Source organism: Mustela lutreola, chromosome 4, assembly GCF_030435805.1.
Source record: "Mustela lutreola isolate mMusLut2 chromosome 4, mMusLut2.pri, whole genome shotgun sequence".
Classification (NCBI taxonomy): domain Eukaryota; kingdom Metazoa; phylum Chordata; class Mammalia; order Carnivora; family Mustelidae; genus Mustela; species Mustela lutreola.
The window spans coordinates 121,212,488-121,229,888 of record NC_081293.1 but is presented as its reverse complement, the minus strand read 5'-3'; the positions used below and the strand labels follow the sequence as shown (position 1 = coordinate 121,229,888).

The window sequence follows — 17,401 nt, the reverse complement described above, 5'->3', positions numbered from 1 at the left end:
ATAAAAAAAAAAAAAAAAAAAAAAAAAAAAAAAAAAAAAAAAACACCCAAGTGTTCAAATGAGACCTTCTGACAAGATCATTTTGAAGATTTAAGTGGTAAAGAACAACAAAAGAAAAAGAAAGCTAAAGTTTAGGAAACAAGTAAAGCCAGTGAGAAAGTTCATTATTTTATGCAAACCTGATTTATGAAAGCACATCTTTGTGTCCATGAACAAGCAGATGTGTGTATGTAGGTATACGCACATTTAAATAGTTGAACAAATATGCTACCTACTTCATGGATTGATGTGGCAAGTGGGTTATGGTGCTGTGTAGAAGAACAAATTATTTGCTAGACAACTTATTCCTATTAAGAGACTTATTGTGTGGTATCCAGGAGCCTAAATAATTTTAAAGGTACATTTTCTTTGAAGCTGCTGTTGGTGATTTGACATTCCAAAGTTAGCCCTTATCTGGGGGTGGGAGGAGGGGAAAGGTCTCCACCAGTGATTTGCCTTTTGAAGATAATGACTGTAATTCAGTAAATAAGTGAATTACTAATTATTGAGCTCTTACTATATGTAATTAGTTACCCCCAGTTATTCTGGCTTGGGAAAGACAGGCAGATTTAAGAGTTTAGCAATACTTGTTTAACAAGATTTAGGCACTAGTATACATGGTCTTAAAAAGAAAACCTTGGGGCAGAATCATATGAATAAAGGCAAAGGGAATTCTTAGTTAACATATTTATTAAGCCTCTTTTGTGAGACATTTCTAGATGAAAATTACTATCATATTTCAAAATTATATATAATATTAGCACTGCATAGTCTTTCTTTACTTTACTGTGTTAAACTGAAACAAAGTACCAATCTTTATGAGCAAGAAAATCAGTGTTCAGGAAATTTTGGCCTATCCTTAAGTCAGAAAAAATGCTACGGTTTCTCCCACATCAGTGCATTTGTGACTTAATTTCAAGTCGTGTTGTATATGGCTTCTGATGCAGAAAACATGACAGGAAACTGAAGAGACTTTTTAGTGTGAATCAACTTGTGGATTTGAGGGACTCTAAACCATCCCCCTCCCAGACTGAAATCTTATCTCACACAAGAAATGCAACTGAGCAAATAAATTTAAAAAAAAGAGAGAGAGATATATAAAAATAAAAGCAATGGAATCAGAGCCAGAGATAGTCTTTTTTCTTTACATTAATAGGAATTTCTTTGACAAAATACATTGTTAATACATCGATGGGTCTTGTTTGTGTGCTAATTTTCCATCCCATCAAATTAGTACTTACTATACACATCTGAATTAGACCATTCTGCTGGGCATGAGGTATTTGAGATAGTTTATGCTAAAAAATAGGTTTTTAATCTGGAATTCAAATCTAACTGAGCATTGTTTCTTTGATCTTGTTACCCTATTTAGAGGGAAAAGTATTTGAACAAAGAGGAGCAAGTAGGAATTCCCAGAGAAAGTACACAGCTTGCCCCATTGCAAAGACAGTGATATTGGAGCAGAGGAAGTTGGTGAGGGGAGAGGAGTAGAAGAAGATAGAGAGGCAGCCAGGCTTCCTAGGCCTTGCTAAGAAATTTGGATTTTGTGCTGAGAGATTTAAAAAAAAAAAAAAACCAATAACAAAAAACTTGATGTATGGTTCTGAGGGGACCACTTTTTGGTAAAAAGATTGTAAAATAGCAAGAGTAGAAGCAGAGACAAAGGAGGCAGCTTTTGAAGGAGTTGATGGTGACTGAGAAGTGATGAGTTTGGGAATGTCAAGAATGCATGCTGGTGAATTACATTTGAAAAAAGTTTTTTAAAAAGTAGCAATCACAGATGACTTGTTTGCCCTGATATGTTTCTCCTAGAAGTGTCATGCAGAAAAGTACTATCTTTTTGTGCAAGTTTGAGACCTTTCGGAGACATCAGAGGAGAGATGGCAGAGATCAGTGTGGAGGTCAGAGGAGAGAATTCAGGTCCAAAGATATAAAGTGTGAGGTATTCTGATTCTGGTCCAAGCTGGTGACACAAGTCCTGAACTCACTTTATCCCACAGAAACACTAAACCTGTAACTATAAACAAAGCAGTTCCCTCTGAAAGAAATCAAGAATCTGAATGACCCATATCCATTGGGTAAAGGAGAAAATAGCCACATCAAAACAGGTAGGAAAGGCTGAGAAGACGTAGTCTCCATAATCCCCATCTCTGACCTAGCAACATAAAATCAGGAGGGAACTTGTAACTCTGAGCTTTACCCTGAGGAATGAAGGGTTTGGTTTGAACCTCTAGCACTCTAGATGTGGGGTCTCCCCAACAACTACCTCTGAAAGTCTTATAGGGCTTATGTCCATGAGACCCAAAGGACCAAAGAAAGAAACAGCTCTCATCAGGCTCAGATGGACTGACTGTGACTTTCCTCGCAGGGCTCAGAGAAATGGACTAGACAAAAATGTCCTACTCCCACACTCTCCCTGATAGTGGCTGAAGTATGCAGATATCCTCGATTGCCTGAGGGACTAAGGCTTTTCATTTAGCACATGCCTCCATTTTCACCCTATGACACACTCCAGGTCGCTGGTCTCTGCCTGAAAGGAGCTTGTGAACACAGCGGGCATTAGGCTTTTGAGGCTACTACCCAAAGAATAACCCCACCCTTTACCACTTGGCCGTGGTGGCCAGTATGGCTGATGTTCTCAGATAAATAGTTCTTAACGCTGTATTCCCCCAGGGCTCAGCAGAGAGAGAGCTGACAAAAATGCTCTTCTATCAGTCATACCATAAAAGGGAAAGGTCTAACTGCATACCTTAAAAACTGCTGCCTCAGGTTCCAGGCTCTAATCAGCCTACATCTAGGTGCTGTATGAATCAGCCCCCCCCCCCCCACCAGATATCAGCCCACTTCAACTACTGGGAAAGGTGGCTGTTTTATCTAATGCATAGAAACCAACACAGAATAGAAAAAATATGTTCTAAACAGCAACAACAACATAAAACTTTACTAACTGACATTAAGGAGTCAAAATAATAGTCATAAAGATGTTTACCAAAGTCAGAGAAAGACGCATGAACAATAGAAAATATTAAAAAGTACAAAAAAGTCGCAGAGCTGAGGGTAATGTATCACAGTAATAACATAAAAGATACAAATGACATGAATAGATAGCTAAGAAAGAGCATTTGACAAAATACGACATTTCAGGGTAAGAACCTTGGTCAGATTGGGGGTATAGAGGAACATCCTTCAACATAATAAAGGCCATATGACAGACACACAGCTAACATACTCACTAGAGGAAAATGTCTCAGAGATAAGACAAGAAGGCCCACGCTCACTGCTCTTATCCAATTTAGTACAGAAGTCCTAGCTAGAATTTTATGCAAGACAAAGAAGTATCAGGGATCCAAATAGGGAACGAAGAAATAAAACTGCCAGTACTTGCAAATGATATGGTTCTGTATACAGAAAACCCCGAAGACTTCACCCAAAGACATCAGAGAGGAGAAGAGGCAGAGATCAATCAGTGTGGCGGTCTGAGGAGATTTCAGTAAACTTGCAGGATATAAAATCAGAAGTCAGATGCATTTGTATACATTAATAATAAGATATCTGAAAAGAAAACTATCCCAGTTCACCATAGCATCAAAAACAAAGTATTCAGGAATAACTTCAAGAAAGTAAGAGAACCGCACAACGAAAACTTTAAGACTAAGGAAAGGAAGAAGACCAACATAAGTAGATATTCTGTGTTTATGGGTTTAGAGAATAATGTTAAAATGTCCATATTTACCCTCTGCCATCTGTGGATTCAGTGTACCCCCCATCAAAATACCAACAGTATTCTTCACAGAAATTTAAAAAAAAAAAAAATCTAACATTTTTATGGTCCACAAAATACCAAAATACCATAATAATCCTGAGGGAAAAAAACAAACCTGCAGGTATTAGATTTTTTTGATTTTGTACTACAAAGCTACAGTAATCAAAACAGTATAGTACTGGCACAAAAAATGAACACATAGACTAATGGAACAGAAGAGAGCCCAGAAAGAAACCCCAAATACATACAAATACATACATTCAACTAATATTCGGTAGGATAGCCAAGAACACCCAACTGGGGAACGGATGGTCTCCAGCAAATGGTGCTGGGAAAATAAACACGTGGAGGACAATGGGACTGGACTCCTCTCTTACATACTCACAAAAATTAACTCAGAATAAATCACAAACTTTAAGATAGGATACTATAAAAATCCTAGAACATAAAGTAAGAAGAATTTCCTTGACATTGGTCCTGGCAATGATGTTTGGTTACAACACCAAAAGCACAAACAACAAAAACAGAAATCCACAAATGGGACTGTGACAATTTTGAATGTTTCTGCACAGCCAAAGAAACCACTAAAGAAAAGGCATCCTACAGAATGAGGCAAAAAATTGCAAGCAATATATCTGTATCTATACATATATATGTCTCTATATATCTCTCTATGTATCTATGACAAGGAGTTAATATCCAGAATATATGAAGAACTCATGAAAGTTTTTAAAAAACCAACAAAAATTGGGCAGGAAAACTAAATAGACATGTTTTCAAAGAAGACATCAAAATGGACAATGGCTACATGAAAAGATGTTTAGCATCAGCAGTCACCAGGCAAATACAAATCAAAACCACATACTTCTGGCTTAAGGACATGCACCTTAAAGTATATGAAAGTGGATGGGTAGAAAAACATATTCCATGCAAATATAAATAAAAAGAAAGCTGGGGTAGCTATACTTGGACACAATAGACTTCAAGACAAACACTGTAATAAGATATATTGATATATATTGATAATCAAAATCAATCAAGTAGATGTAACATGTGTAGATATTTATGCACCTGACACAGAGGCATTTAAATATATACAGCAAATATTAACAGACCTAATAGGGAAAGTAGGCAGCAAAGTAATAGTAGTAATAGTAGGAATACTGGTAGGGGACTTCAGTTCCCCACTTACAATGGATAGATCATCCAGACAGAAGATGAACAAGGAAACAGTGGAGTTAAATGACCCATTAGACCAGATGGAGTTAAGTGACATTTACAGAACATTCTATCCAAAAGCTGAATACCCTTTCTTCTGAAGTGTGCATGAAACTTCCTTCAGATAGAACATATGTTGGAACACTGAAGGAGCCTTAATACATTTGAGTAGGTTGAAATATCAAGTACCTTTTCTGGCCACAGTTGTATGAAACTTGATATCAACTATATGAAAAAAACTGGACAATTCACAAATATGTGGAGATAAAATGGCATGCCACTTAACAACTGTGGGTCAAAGAAAGCAAAAGAGAAATTTGGTATTTTATGTGTGTGTGTGTGTGTGTGTGTGTGTGTGTTATATTTTATTATATATATGTTATATATTAAAAACAAATTAGAGACAAATGAAGATGGAAATACACTGAACCAAAATGGGAAGCAGCAAGGCAGTTATAAGAGGAAAGTTTATAGTGATAAAGACCTATACTAAGAATAGAGAATGGTCTCAAATAGATTTATACCTTAAGGATTAAGAACAAACTAAGCTCAGTGCTAGAAGGCAGGAAATAGCAAAGATCATGACAGAAACAACTGAAATAGAAACTTAAAAGACAATAGAAAAGATCAATGGAACAAACTGGCCTTCTGAGAAGATGAAATAGACAAAACCTCAGCTATACTTACCAAAAAAAAAAAAAAAAAAAGGATTATAATAAATAAAACTAGAAATAAAAGAAGAGACATCAAAATTGGTATCATAGAAATATAAAGTATCATAACAGACCACTATAAAAATTAAATGGCAAAAATTGGAAAATCTAGAAGAAATTGATAAATTCCTAAAAACATGTAGCCTATCCAGAATGATTCATAAAAAATAGAAAATCTGAACATATCAGTTACTAGTAAGGCTACTAAATCAGCTCTCAAAAACCTCCCAACAATCAAAAGCCCATGAACAGACAGCTTCACTGGTGAATTCTACCAAACATTCCAAGAAAAATTAGTATCAATCCCTCTCAAACTTTCAAAAATAACAGGAGGGAACACTTTCAAATTCGTTTTACAAAGCCTGCCTTACCATAATACCAAAACCAGACAAGGACACCCCAAGATAGTAAATTACAGCTCTAGATCTGATGAACCTAGATGCAAAAACTCAATAAAATGTTAGCAGACTGAATTCAGCAATATAAGACCAATGCCATGATCAAGTATGATTTATTACAAGGATGCAAGGACAGTTCAACATTGACAAATCAACCAATGTGATACACCATATTAACAAGATGAAGAATAAAAGTTGTATGATCACAATAATGCAGAAACAGCACTTACAAAATTTAACATCCATTTTGAGAAAAACTCCTCACAAAATTGGTATATAAAGTATATACGTCAGCATAACAAAGGCCTACAGCTAACCCCATATTCAGTGATAAGAACTAACATCACGAACAACACAAGGACGCCCATTCTTGCTCCTTCAGTGCAGTGCTATAAGTTCTAGGCAAAGCAATTAGGTAAGAAAAAAAAAATAAGTGTCCAAATTGCGAAGTAAGAATTAAAACTATCCCTATTTGCAGACGAAATATTTTATATGTAGAAAATCCCAAGGACTCTACCTGTTGGAATAAACAAATTCAGTAATATTGCCAGATTAAAAAAAGGAAGGTAAAAACATCAGTTGAATTTTATACACTTATAAAATATATCAGAGAAGTTGTGAAAATAATTTCATTTACAAATGTATCCAAAAGAATAAAATACCTAGAAATAAATTTAAACAAGGAGGTAAGGAACCTGTACACTAAAAACCGTAACATAAAATGAAGACACAAATAGGAAGATAATTCAGTGCTCATGAATTAGAATTATTGTTAAAATGCTCACACCATCCAAAGAATCTGCAATTTCACTTCAATTCCTATCAAAATTTCAACGACATTTTTTACTGAAATAGAACAAACAATTCTAAAATATGAATGAAACCACAAAACCCTTATAGCCAAAGCAATCTTGAGAAAAAAGAACAAAGCTAGAGCCATCACACTTTCTTGATTTCTTTTTTTTTTTAATATTTTATTTATTTATTTGACAGAGAGAAATCACAAGTAGGCAGAGAGGTAGGCAGAGAGAGGAAGGGAAGCAGGCTCCCTGCTGAGCAGAAAGCCTGATGCGGGCTCAGTCCCAGGACCCTGGGATCATGACCCAAGCTGAAGGCAGAGGCTTTAACCCACTGAGCCACCCAGGCACCCCCACTTTCTTGATTTCTACCTATATTATATACATTAATCAAACAGCAGTACTGGTATGTGGATGCACACACACACACACACACAGATGTACGGATCAATAGAACAAAATAGCCCAGAGGTAAACCCATGTTTATATGTTCAATTATTTTATGACAAAGGAGCCAAGAACATACCATGGGAAAAGAGCAGTCTCTTCCATTCATAATACTGGGAACAGCCACACCCAAGGGAATAAAACTGGATCAGTATCTTAGACCATACACAGAAACCAATTGAAAATGGGTTAACTACCTGAGCTTAGCTTTACTTCCCAGAAGAAAACCTAGGAAGTAAACTCATTGACATGGGTTTTGGCGAGGAATTTTTAAAATTTTACATCAAAGGCAAAGGCAACAAAAGCAAAAATAAACATGGGACTACAGCATAGTTAAAAGCTTCTGCATGGCAAAGGAGACCAACACAGTTGAAAGGCAATCCATGAAATGGGAGGCATTATTTGGTAAGGGGCCAATATCCCAAATATAGGACGCCCCAAAAACAGGCCTGCCTTGTTTTAGTGTACTTTGCTTTATTGCACTTTACACTCATGTAGGGTTTTTGTTTTGTTTTGTTTTGTTTTTAACAAACTGAATGTTTGTGGCAACCCTGCATTAAGCAAATTGTACTTGTGTCGTTTTTTCAATAGCATTTGCTTACATTTGTCTTTATGTCCCATTTTCATAGTTTTCACAATACTTCAAACTTTTTTGCCATAATTATATTTCTTAAGGTGATCTGTGGTCTTTGATATTACCACTGTAATTGCTTTGGGGCACCATAAACCCCGCCTATCTGAGACAACAAATTGTGTGTGTTCTGAACGCTCTAAAGACCAGCTGTTTCCCCAGACCTTTTTCTGTCCTTGGGCCTTCCTGTTCCCTGAGATGAAATGATATTGAAATTAGGCCAATTAATAACACTGCATGGCCTCTAAGTGTTCAAGTGAAAGACAGTGTCACATGTCCCTCACCTTAAATGAAAAGGTAGACATGATTAAGTTTAGTGAGGAAGGCATTTCAAAGGCCAACCCTGGCTCAAACCTATGCCTCTTGCACCAAATATTTGGCCAAGGCATGAATGCAAAAGGGAGGTTCTTGAAGGGAATGAAAAGTGCTATTCCAGTGAATACACAAATGATAAGAAAGTCAAACAGCCTTATAGCTGACATAGAGAGAGTTTCAGTGGTCTGGATAGGAGATCAAACTAGCCCCAACACTGCCTATGCCAAAGCCTAATCCACAGCAAGCCCTTAATTCTCTTCATTCCTATAAAAGCTTAGAGAGATGAGGAATCTGCAAAAGAAAAATCTGAAGCTAGCGGAGGTTAGTTCTTGAGATTAAAGCAAAAGAAGCCAGCTCCGTAACATAATAGTACAAGGTAAAGCAGCAAGTTATCCAGATACTGAGGTAATCAACACAAGTGGCTATATTAAGCAACAGGTTTTTTAAAAATAAAATTTATTTTATTTCCATTAATTACCATGTAGTATATTAATAGTTTCAGAGGTAGAGTTAAGGAATTCATCAAATTCATCAGTTGCATATAATGCCTAGTACTCATTACATCAGGTGCCCCCCTTAATGCCCATCACCCAGTTACCTCATCCCACCACTCATCTCCCCTCTAGCAACTGCCAAACTATAGGAAACAAACAGGGTTGCAACAGGTTTTCAATGTGGATGAGACAGCCTTCTATTGGAAAAAGGTGTCATCTTAATACTTTTATAATTAGAGATGAGAAGTCACTACCCATCTTCAAAGGACTGACTGTCTGTCTTCTTAGGGGCTAATGAGCTGGTGACTTTAAGTTGAAGTCAGTGCTCATTGACCATTGTAAAGATCCCAGGGCCCTTAAGAATTGTGCTCAGTCCACTCTACCTATACTCTATCAATGTAACAACAAAGCTTGGAGAACAGCACATGACAACATGGCTTACTGAACATTTGAAGCCCACTGTTGAGACCTAGTACTTGGCGGGGCCGGGGGGGGGGGGGGAGAAATCCCTTTCAAAATATGACAGCACACTGAGAATACACCTGGTTGATGCTAGCCCTCATGGATAACTCTGAGGGGTTCAAGACCTCAGTAGAGGAAGTAACTGAAGATGGGGTGGAAATGGCAGAAGAACTGGAATTACAAATGTGACTGAATCGGTACAGTTTCACAATAAAACTTGAATGGATGAAGAGTTGCTTCTTCTGGATGAACAAAGTGTTTTCTGGAGATACAATCTCCTGCTGGTGAAGATGCTATTGATATTGTTGAAATGACAACAGAGGAGCTAGGATACTACATAAACTTAGTCAATCAAGGGACAGGGTGTGAGGGGATTGACTTTAATTCTGAAAGTTCTACTGTGGGTACAGTACTATCAGACAGCATCACAGACTACAGAGAAAGTGTTCCTAAAAGAGTCAGTCAATGCAATAAACTTCATTGTTGTCTTATTTTAAGAAATGGCCATGGCCACCCAACCTTCAGCAACCACCACCCTGACAAGTCAGCAGCCATCAACAATCGAGGCAAAGACCCTTGAATAGGAGAAAAAAAAAAAAAAGACTCACTGAAAACCCAGATGATGGTTAGCATTTTTTATCACTATAGTTTTTTTTTTAAAGTGTATGCTTTTTTAGACATAATGCTATTATACACTTAAAAGACAACAGTATAGTATAAACCTAACTTTTATATGCACTGGGAAACCAAAACATTATTTTTTCTTGCTTTATTGCAATATACCTTTTATTGAATATCTGCAACTAGAACAGAGCATGCAATATATCCAAGGTATGTCTGTACGTGAAACAGGCTCAACATCACAGAGCAGAGACAAGCACATCAAAACTTTAAGGAGATGCCACTTCACACCTGCTAGAATGACTGTTATCAAAAAGACAAGAGATAACCATTGCCGGCAAGGATGTGGAGAAAGGGAGTCCTCTGTGTTAGTGGTGGGACCATTAATTGGTACACCACTATGAAAACTGGTATGGGGGTTCCTCAGAAATTAAAAATACAACTACTGTATGAACTGGCAATTCTTGGTACTCATTTGAAGAAAACTAAAACACTAGAAAAGATATATGCACCCCTGTATTCATTGCAGCATTTTTTTTAAATAGCCAAGATATAGAAACAACCTAAGTGTCCATCCACAGAGGAATGGAAAGAGTGGTATGTAGATAGACAGACGGACACCCAGCCATTTTTGACAACAGTGTTGGAACTTGAGGGCACTTTGCTAAATGAAACAAGCAAGATGAAGATGAATAGTGCATGACATCACTTATATGTGAATTCTATTAAAAAAAATAATAAAACTCATAGAAACCAAGAGAAGAAAAGGAGTTGCCAGTGGCTAGGGGGAGGTAGGGAGAGGTTGGCAAAAGGATACAAACTTTGGCTATAAAATGAGTAGTCTGGGGGTCTATTAAAACATGATGACTATAGCTAATAAACACTGTAGAACTGAAATCTGCCAAGAGAGTAAAACTTAAGTATCCTCACCAGTTGGGGGAAAATGATAAATATGTGGATAATAGACATGCTAATTATCTGGGGGGGGGTAATGTTTTACAATGTCTATCAAATCACCAAAATATGTACTTTAAATATCTTACAATTTTGTCTATTAAAGAGAAAAGTTAAAATTTTAAAAGCAAAATGAAAAAACACAAGCAAAATCATTTTCATATTAAGGATAAAATTATGAATTGTTAACAAATGAATGGCATTTAAAACTATAGAACTAGATTAGGTTACTTAGGAAGAAAGTGTAAATTTAAAAAGAGAAGTAACTGCTGGAAAAGTCTATCATGTAGAACGCATGGAGAGAAGCAGGTTGAGCTAAAGACAAGAAGATGAGCCCAAAACACATTTGGAGGGAACCAGATCTGTTGGACAAATATACATGAGAAAATATTTTAAGGAGAGAATATTGTACATTGCCAAATGCTCATGCAAAGTAAAATAAGATGAGGACCAAGAATGGATCATCATTTTGTGTTACTCTTTAGATTTAGGAGCTAGCTTTTGAAAAATAAGTTTTTTTTTAAATAGATTCTTTTGTTTCTTTCAGACTTCTCTTTAACAAACAGAAGAAGTGTTCTGCCTCAAAATGCAGCTCAAGATAGAAATTTTAAGTGTTTTACTGGGGGGGCAGGCACTGTATTAAACCCTAGTGACAAAAAACAAGCCAACATTCTCTTCTCTGCAAGCTCAGAGTCTTTGGAAAATCATTCTGAACATTTTATTTACTCATCTATTTATTTACATAACCTATTACTTGGGTTATTGGATGATGAACCTTGGCATAATGTATTTTTTAACAAGCCTCATATCTACATCTACTTATTTTCCTAAACATCCTTTATGAAATTCAGTAATTAAAAGAAACCAAAGGATGTAGAAAATGTTACAAACACAGAACCTAGGAATAGAAGATAAAGGATAATTCTGCATTTAAAGGCACTTAATGAGCTACCATGAGACAACGTGGGGGTGGATCCAAATAGGTGTATCAATTGCTTTTATTTCATGGTTCTGTAAATTAAACAAATGTCTCTTGCTAGCTCAGCTCTTTATATTGAATATGTTTTTGGAGTGTCTTTTCATGCATGATTCAGATACACTATTATTTTAATTTTGGTGAAGGTCCCGATGCTACAAGTGCAGGTTGGTATGTTTATCTTTGAAACTGGATATAAAAGATATGGAAAATAGAGATCATTTCTCACATTGATTTAACCAGTCCCAAACTTTGCCTTATTGAGCATAATTGCTAAAATGATAATTCTTGGGTATTATAAAACCTAGAGTAAATTTTATAGTTACTCCTTATTTTTGTAAATATCTAGGAATATTTCATACTCTCAAAGTTGTTTTTTTTTTTTTTTTTTTTTTTAATTTAACAACTGGTGCATTGGTCAAAACAGCATTTACTCTTCTGGTATTTTCTTAGTCATCAGAATTTGCAACTCAAAATTTAAAGCCTTCTTGAAATGATATTAGGAATATTGCTTTATTCAAAATTGCTGTTACTATAAAATCCAGGGTAATGTCATTTATTTGGGTTTAAATTAAAACCATTTTATCAGGTGAGTTCAGAAGTGGACTAAACATGAGTGCTCTGAAAAATGGCTTACTAAGGATTTCTTCAGGATTTTTCTTTTTCCTTTCCTTTACAACAGGAGGATTATACTGACTGTGGTGGTGTTTCTGGATTGAATCCCTCGCTGTGGTCCATCATCGGAGTCCAGTTTGTTCTACTTTGGCTTTTATCTGGCAGTAGACACTGCCAGTTATGACCTTCTAAAACTCAGTCTGCATAATTAAACTCCGGACCCTGCCAAAACATGAGCCCTCAGTTGCGTTCAAATAGGGTCAACTGTGGAATGAGCAGAACACTCGCTGGGCCCATACCATCGCTAAATCTAAGGCGCAGACTCATATGGCCCCCACTGGCTGCATGTCAGGGTCTCAGATCCTTAAACTTGTGTGAATGCTGCATCATCTATGTAAAACATCAAAGCAAAATTCTATACATGCTCTATTGAGAAATTGGAGAGTTCATTGTTTGCGTTGTTTGGTGATTATATGTAAAAGGGCTCCCCATACTGTTTATGAATCCTACAAATTGTCTTGACCTTGACCTGGAATTTTGACCTGCTGCAATTCTTGTTCTTTTACCAAGAAAATCTCGGCGGGGGGGGGGGGGGGGGAGGAGTTATTTTTGCCTTCACGTATTCTTTTGTTAAAAATTATTTCCTGCTTTGAGTAGTTATTATTGAAAAATAAAATAGGGAGAGATGGATGTAATCTGTTGAAATAGAAATAATGGCCAATTTTCTAAAAAAGAAATTTGCCATAAATAAAATGCCTTATGAAGAATGGCTTCTCTGCCAAAAACAGAACACAAGTGATGACCAATTAAGTTTTGCTGGGTTAATGAATTGGTGTTTGAAAATAATAACTAAGAAACTATTAAACTAAAGGTGCTTGAAGATGCAATTTGAACACGTGACATATTTCCTCATAAATGTAAGCCCTTAATGCTTCGATGTAATGTTTCTTTTGTTCACAGTAAAGTTATGTAGTGCTAGCCAAATAATTCAAAATGCTCTAAGAGAAGCTTGTTGGGGGGAGGGGAAAACGTCTTTTCTTGTGATAAATGAACTTTGGTTACCAAGGGTATTTTGCATGATGCTGCTATTTTAACTTTCGGTTTGTTTTTCTCTTACTGTAGAGTATAGTCCTTTGAAAAGTTAACTGAGTGACATTATTGTTATGTAAGACTCTGAACCTTGCAGTGTAATGCACTTAAGTCATCCTTAAAAATGTCGTTAAATTACTCTGAATATACTGTGCAATGTCAATGCCGAATGACTGGGGTAGGTAAATGGTGAAATGGGAATTAATGGATTTTATACAGACTCATGCTTTTGCCTGAAAAACCTATGTACAGATATTTTAAGTACATAAATCAGATTTGACACATTTATTTTTTGAAGAGTACATATATGTTCTCAATGAAGATTCACACTAGGTTTCCTCTTTGTTCGTTTGAACAGGAGCACATATGCTCCAGACATTTCCACCGCCGCTGCTTTTCCCCCCGCCGTTGTAAAAGGTAGATACGATCACGTGACCAAGATTCCATGCAGTTTGATGACGGTTTTATAATAATCTGAACAAATAGGAAACCTTGAATCTGTATGTATGCACATGAATACTTGATTGTGAATACTCAAAATTGTTTTTCTACAGCCTCACTGGTGAAAATGATTAGTGTAGTAAACCGGGTACTTCAATATAGAGTAATATGGTAGATTATTATTTATGCTTTTAAAAATAATTTTTAGGAGTCATCAGTGTTTGAAGAAAGGGTAAAAACAACGAATGTGTAATTCTAGTTCAACTGAGTAATTCTGCCGAAGGCTGGAAGTATACAAATATTTTTTATGGTGAAATACATTTGTTCTTATTTTGAACATGCCAAATATTGGTGTGTGTCTATGCTGGACATTTTCTTATACATCATTTTTAAGTCAATACCTTATTAACATTATCCAGCATGCTTTAAGATGCTCCGCGTGTCAAAGACATAACCAAGTCTTTAGCATAGTTTAAAATACATTTGTTTTGTTTTTAGCTTTGCAGACATTCGTAATTCCTTCCCACCACCCATATGCCCTAGGAACCTTTTGTGTATATTTCCTTATTTAAACTATTTTTTATTTAAAAATGGGGGTGGGTGGGAATGGAATCACTTCGCCAGCTATTGTTCTAAGAGTTGACGTCAGTTACCATTTCTAATGCATTGTTGTGATTTTGTAGTCTCATTTGTAACTGGTATTGACATTTTAGAAAACACCAAAGTGATTAAAAAACAAAAAAACATGGAACTTCTCACTCTAGTGACACTATGTTTCAATCATGTTGTTTGTTGATTACATATTTAAAACTTACTGTTAACTTTTGCTAGACTATTTTAAATCATGAAAGTGTTGGGAAGGGGATATCAAAATATAAAATTATGTTAGTTCGTGTGTATCTATGACGCACATTAAGACAACTGAATTGCTTCCAGCATACAACAAACTACCTTCAAATTATCTTTAAAATCTATTAAATATATTTTCATGGCTAATGTCACTGAAATAGTGTTTTCATCATCTACATTACTGTTGCATTAATCACAGTTAAACTCAGCATCTCTTGGCAGGGTCCTATTGGTTCCATTTGCCATCAAAATATATTTACATGCACGAGTCTTGCTTGATCCTTGCTTTTCTGTTAGAAAATAAACCTATATATGAGAACCATGTACTTGGTGATAAATTGGGTAAGAACGTGCTTTCTGACTAAAAACTGTTCTCATGCCTCACTCAGATGAGTCTTCATAGTTTTAGCATTTTTTTCAAAAACAGTAACACTCATCCCATCAAATTGTCATATTTAATTTAGGATTTTTTTCTCTGAGTTCTAATTCTTGACAAGAACTCCAATTATATAGCCTGTCATAAATATTGATTTTCAAAGACTAAATGATCGAGAAAAAAAAGCTTTTAAACTCTTCGGCTTCTTTCACTTTTGCTCTACTCATCCAGTTTAATGTAGTTTGTCGTTAGAACAAAATCAAAGTAAAGTCTTAACGTTGGTGTTGAGTAACAGGAATGACTTTAACATTAATGGTTTCTTTATATTTTCTTCATTTGAACAACCAGCATTACTGCCAAACACCAGTCGTGGTCCATATTTGTAACAGATTTTTAACATGACATAGTTAGCAAGTTTGATTGAAGAGATTTTTAGGTCCTGGGCCTATAAGATTTTAGTATGATCTTTTTTCATGTTTCTAATGCTTGAGGCATATTGCTTTACTTGGGGGAAAAAAAACACAAAACAAAACAGTGTTGCTGCCATTTGTAAGTTTTCCTAGAATATTCCTTTTATTAACTTTAAAACTGGCCTTACTGGGTTCAAATAGGCAGTATCCCTTTTAAGTGACCTTTGCAACCCAAGTGTTACTTGCTTATTTGATGCTCTCTTCTATTTTATGTCTCATTTAAATCTTTCTCTCCACCAAAGCTTAAATTCTGTGTCTTAATTTTAAACTGAACTATTCCATTATTTGTTAGTTGACATTAAAATATCTAGCGGTAGACAGTTTGACCTTGTGAAACAAAGTGAGCGCTGTGATTTTTTTCAAGTGTAGAATAGAATGATGATTTCACTTGCCCCCAACTTAAAATATTTTATTACTATCTAGAACTCGTGTTGTTTTCCCATTAGCAGAATGTTAATATTGCTAATATTTCGTGTATACTTCTGTAAAGAGCCAATCAATACAATGGAAGTATCAAGTGTAAATTCCAGAATTTCAAAGACTCAGACAACCCTCACCAAGAGTTTCCTCTACCTTATTTCTAGTTCACATAATCAACTCAAAGAAATTCCACTGAGACTAATGGGATACTGTCTTGTATAGATGCCAGCTGAGTTTACAGTGTGACCTGACAAAGCTGTCTTTTTTGTTGTGCCGTATGATTGTTGGATCATGCTTTTTAGGGATACTTTTATTGAAATGCTCAGTGTGCATCCATGCAAAAGGCCAACTGGCTTTGTGAACAAAAGATCTTTTCTCCCCTTTATTATGTTCTCTTGACACTTTTGTGGAAATTAACTAGCCTGATAAAAAAAAATTTTGTAAAAATTTGTATAATACTGTTATAAAAATATTTATAATCCCAGAAAATGTTGTGTTAAATCTTGTGCAAAAACAGTATATTCAGAATAAAAGTTTATCATTTAAAGTCACCAGTTTGGATTACTTAATTACATAAAATCCCGTTGAAAGAGACAGAAGTTATCATCATAAATATATTACTGTCAGTCCTTCCTGTGGAGACCATTCAAGATAGTGAAATAGAACTTGGGATTAGGAAAGTGCTTTTACTATTGCAAACCTCAACTCACAAACAAAAGTGCTTGCAACTCCTTTTCTCGCTCTGACCCTTTACATATGGCTTTTGCCATCAAGGTATTTAGGAAGTTCTTAATTCAGACTTTGGTTTTCTGTTGTTTAAAACAAAAACAAAAAACCAGCAGAAATAAAAATATTGTTTCCATGTTCCTTTAAAACCTTGGGAAAATATTTTAAAAGAGACAAGTTAGAACTTCTGAAATGTGTATATCTGTTATACATCTGACTTTTAATATTTCTCCTAGCTACATTATAGCTATCAGCTGCTGGAGAAGTGAGGTCTAGTGTCAAGAATTAAGGAAAAAGAGAAAACAAACAAAACCAGTTATGTTTCTTTTACATTTATACCCTCATATGTTGCCCTCATATGCTCACCTAATAATTAAATGAGCCTGATACCAGGTGGAATCTAGTATAATGTAGGCCTGCTTTTCTTTCCACGGACTCTCATAAGAGAACACAAATTACCACACGTGGGAGGAAGGCAGGATGCGAGTACCAACGATGGTGATTACGGGAAGGGCCAACCTCCAGTTTCTGATCAAGGCATTTTAGCAGGAAAAAAGGCCTGCATAAAAGTGTAAGGTGGATAACAT

General features: G+C 35.7%; 1 protein-coding gene across 6 annotated transcripts in view; it reads left to right on the top strand.

Annotated features, from left to right (window-relative positions):
• Positions 1–16,639, top strand: part of CACNA2D1 (calcium voltage-gated channel auxiliary subunit alpha2delta 1) — a 504,453-nt gene extending 487,814 nt beyond the window's left edge. For all 6 annotated transcript variants that reach the window (XM_059170974.1, XM_059170972.1, XM_059170973.1 and 3 more), the window contains one exon: positions 12,511–16,639. In XM_059170974.1, the coding sequence (XP_059026957.1) occupies positions 12,511–12,627 (117 nt within the window). In that variant the 3' untranslated portion in view covers positions 12,628–16,639. The remainder of the gene's footprint in view (positions 1–12,510) is intronic.
• Positions 16,640–17,401: the final 762 nt, after the last annotated feature.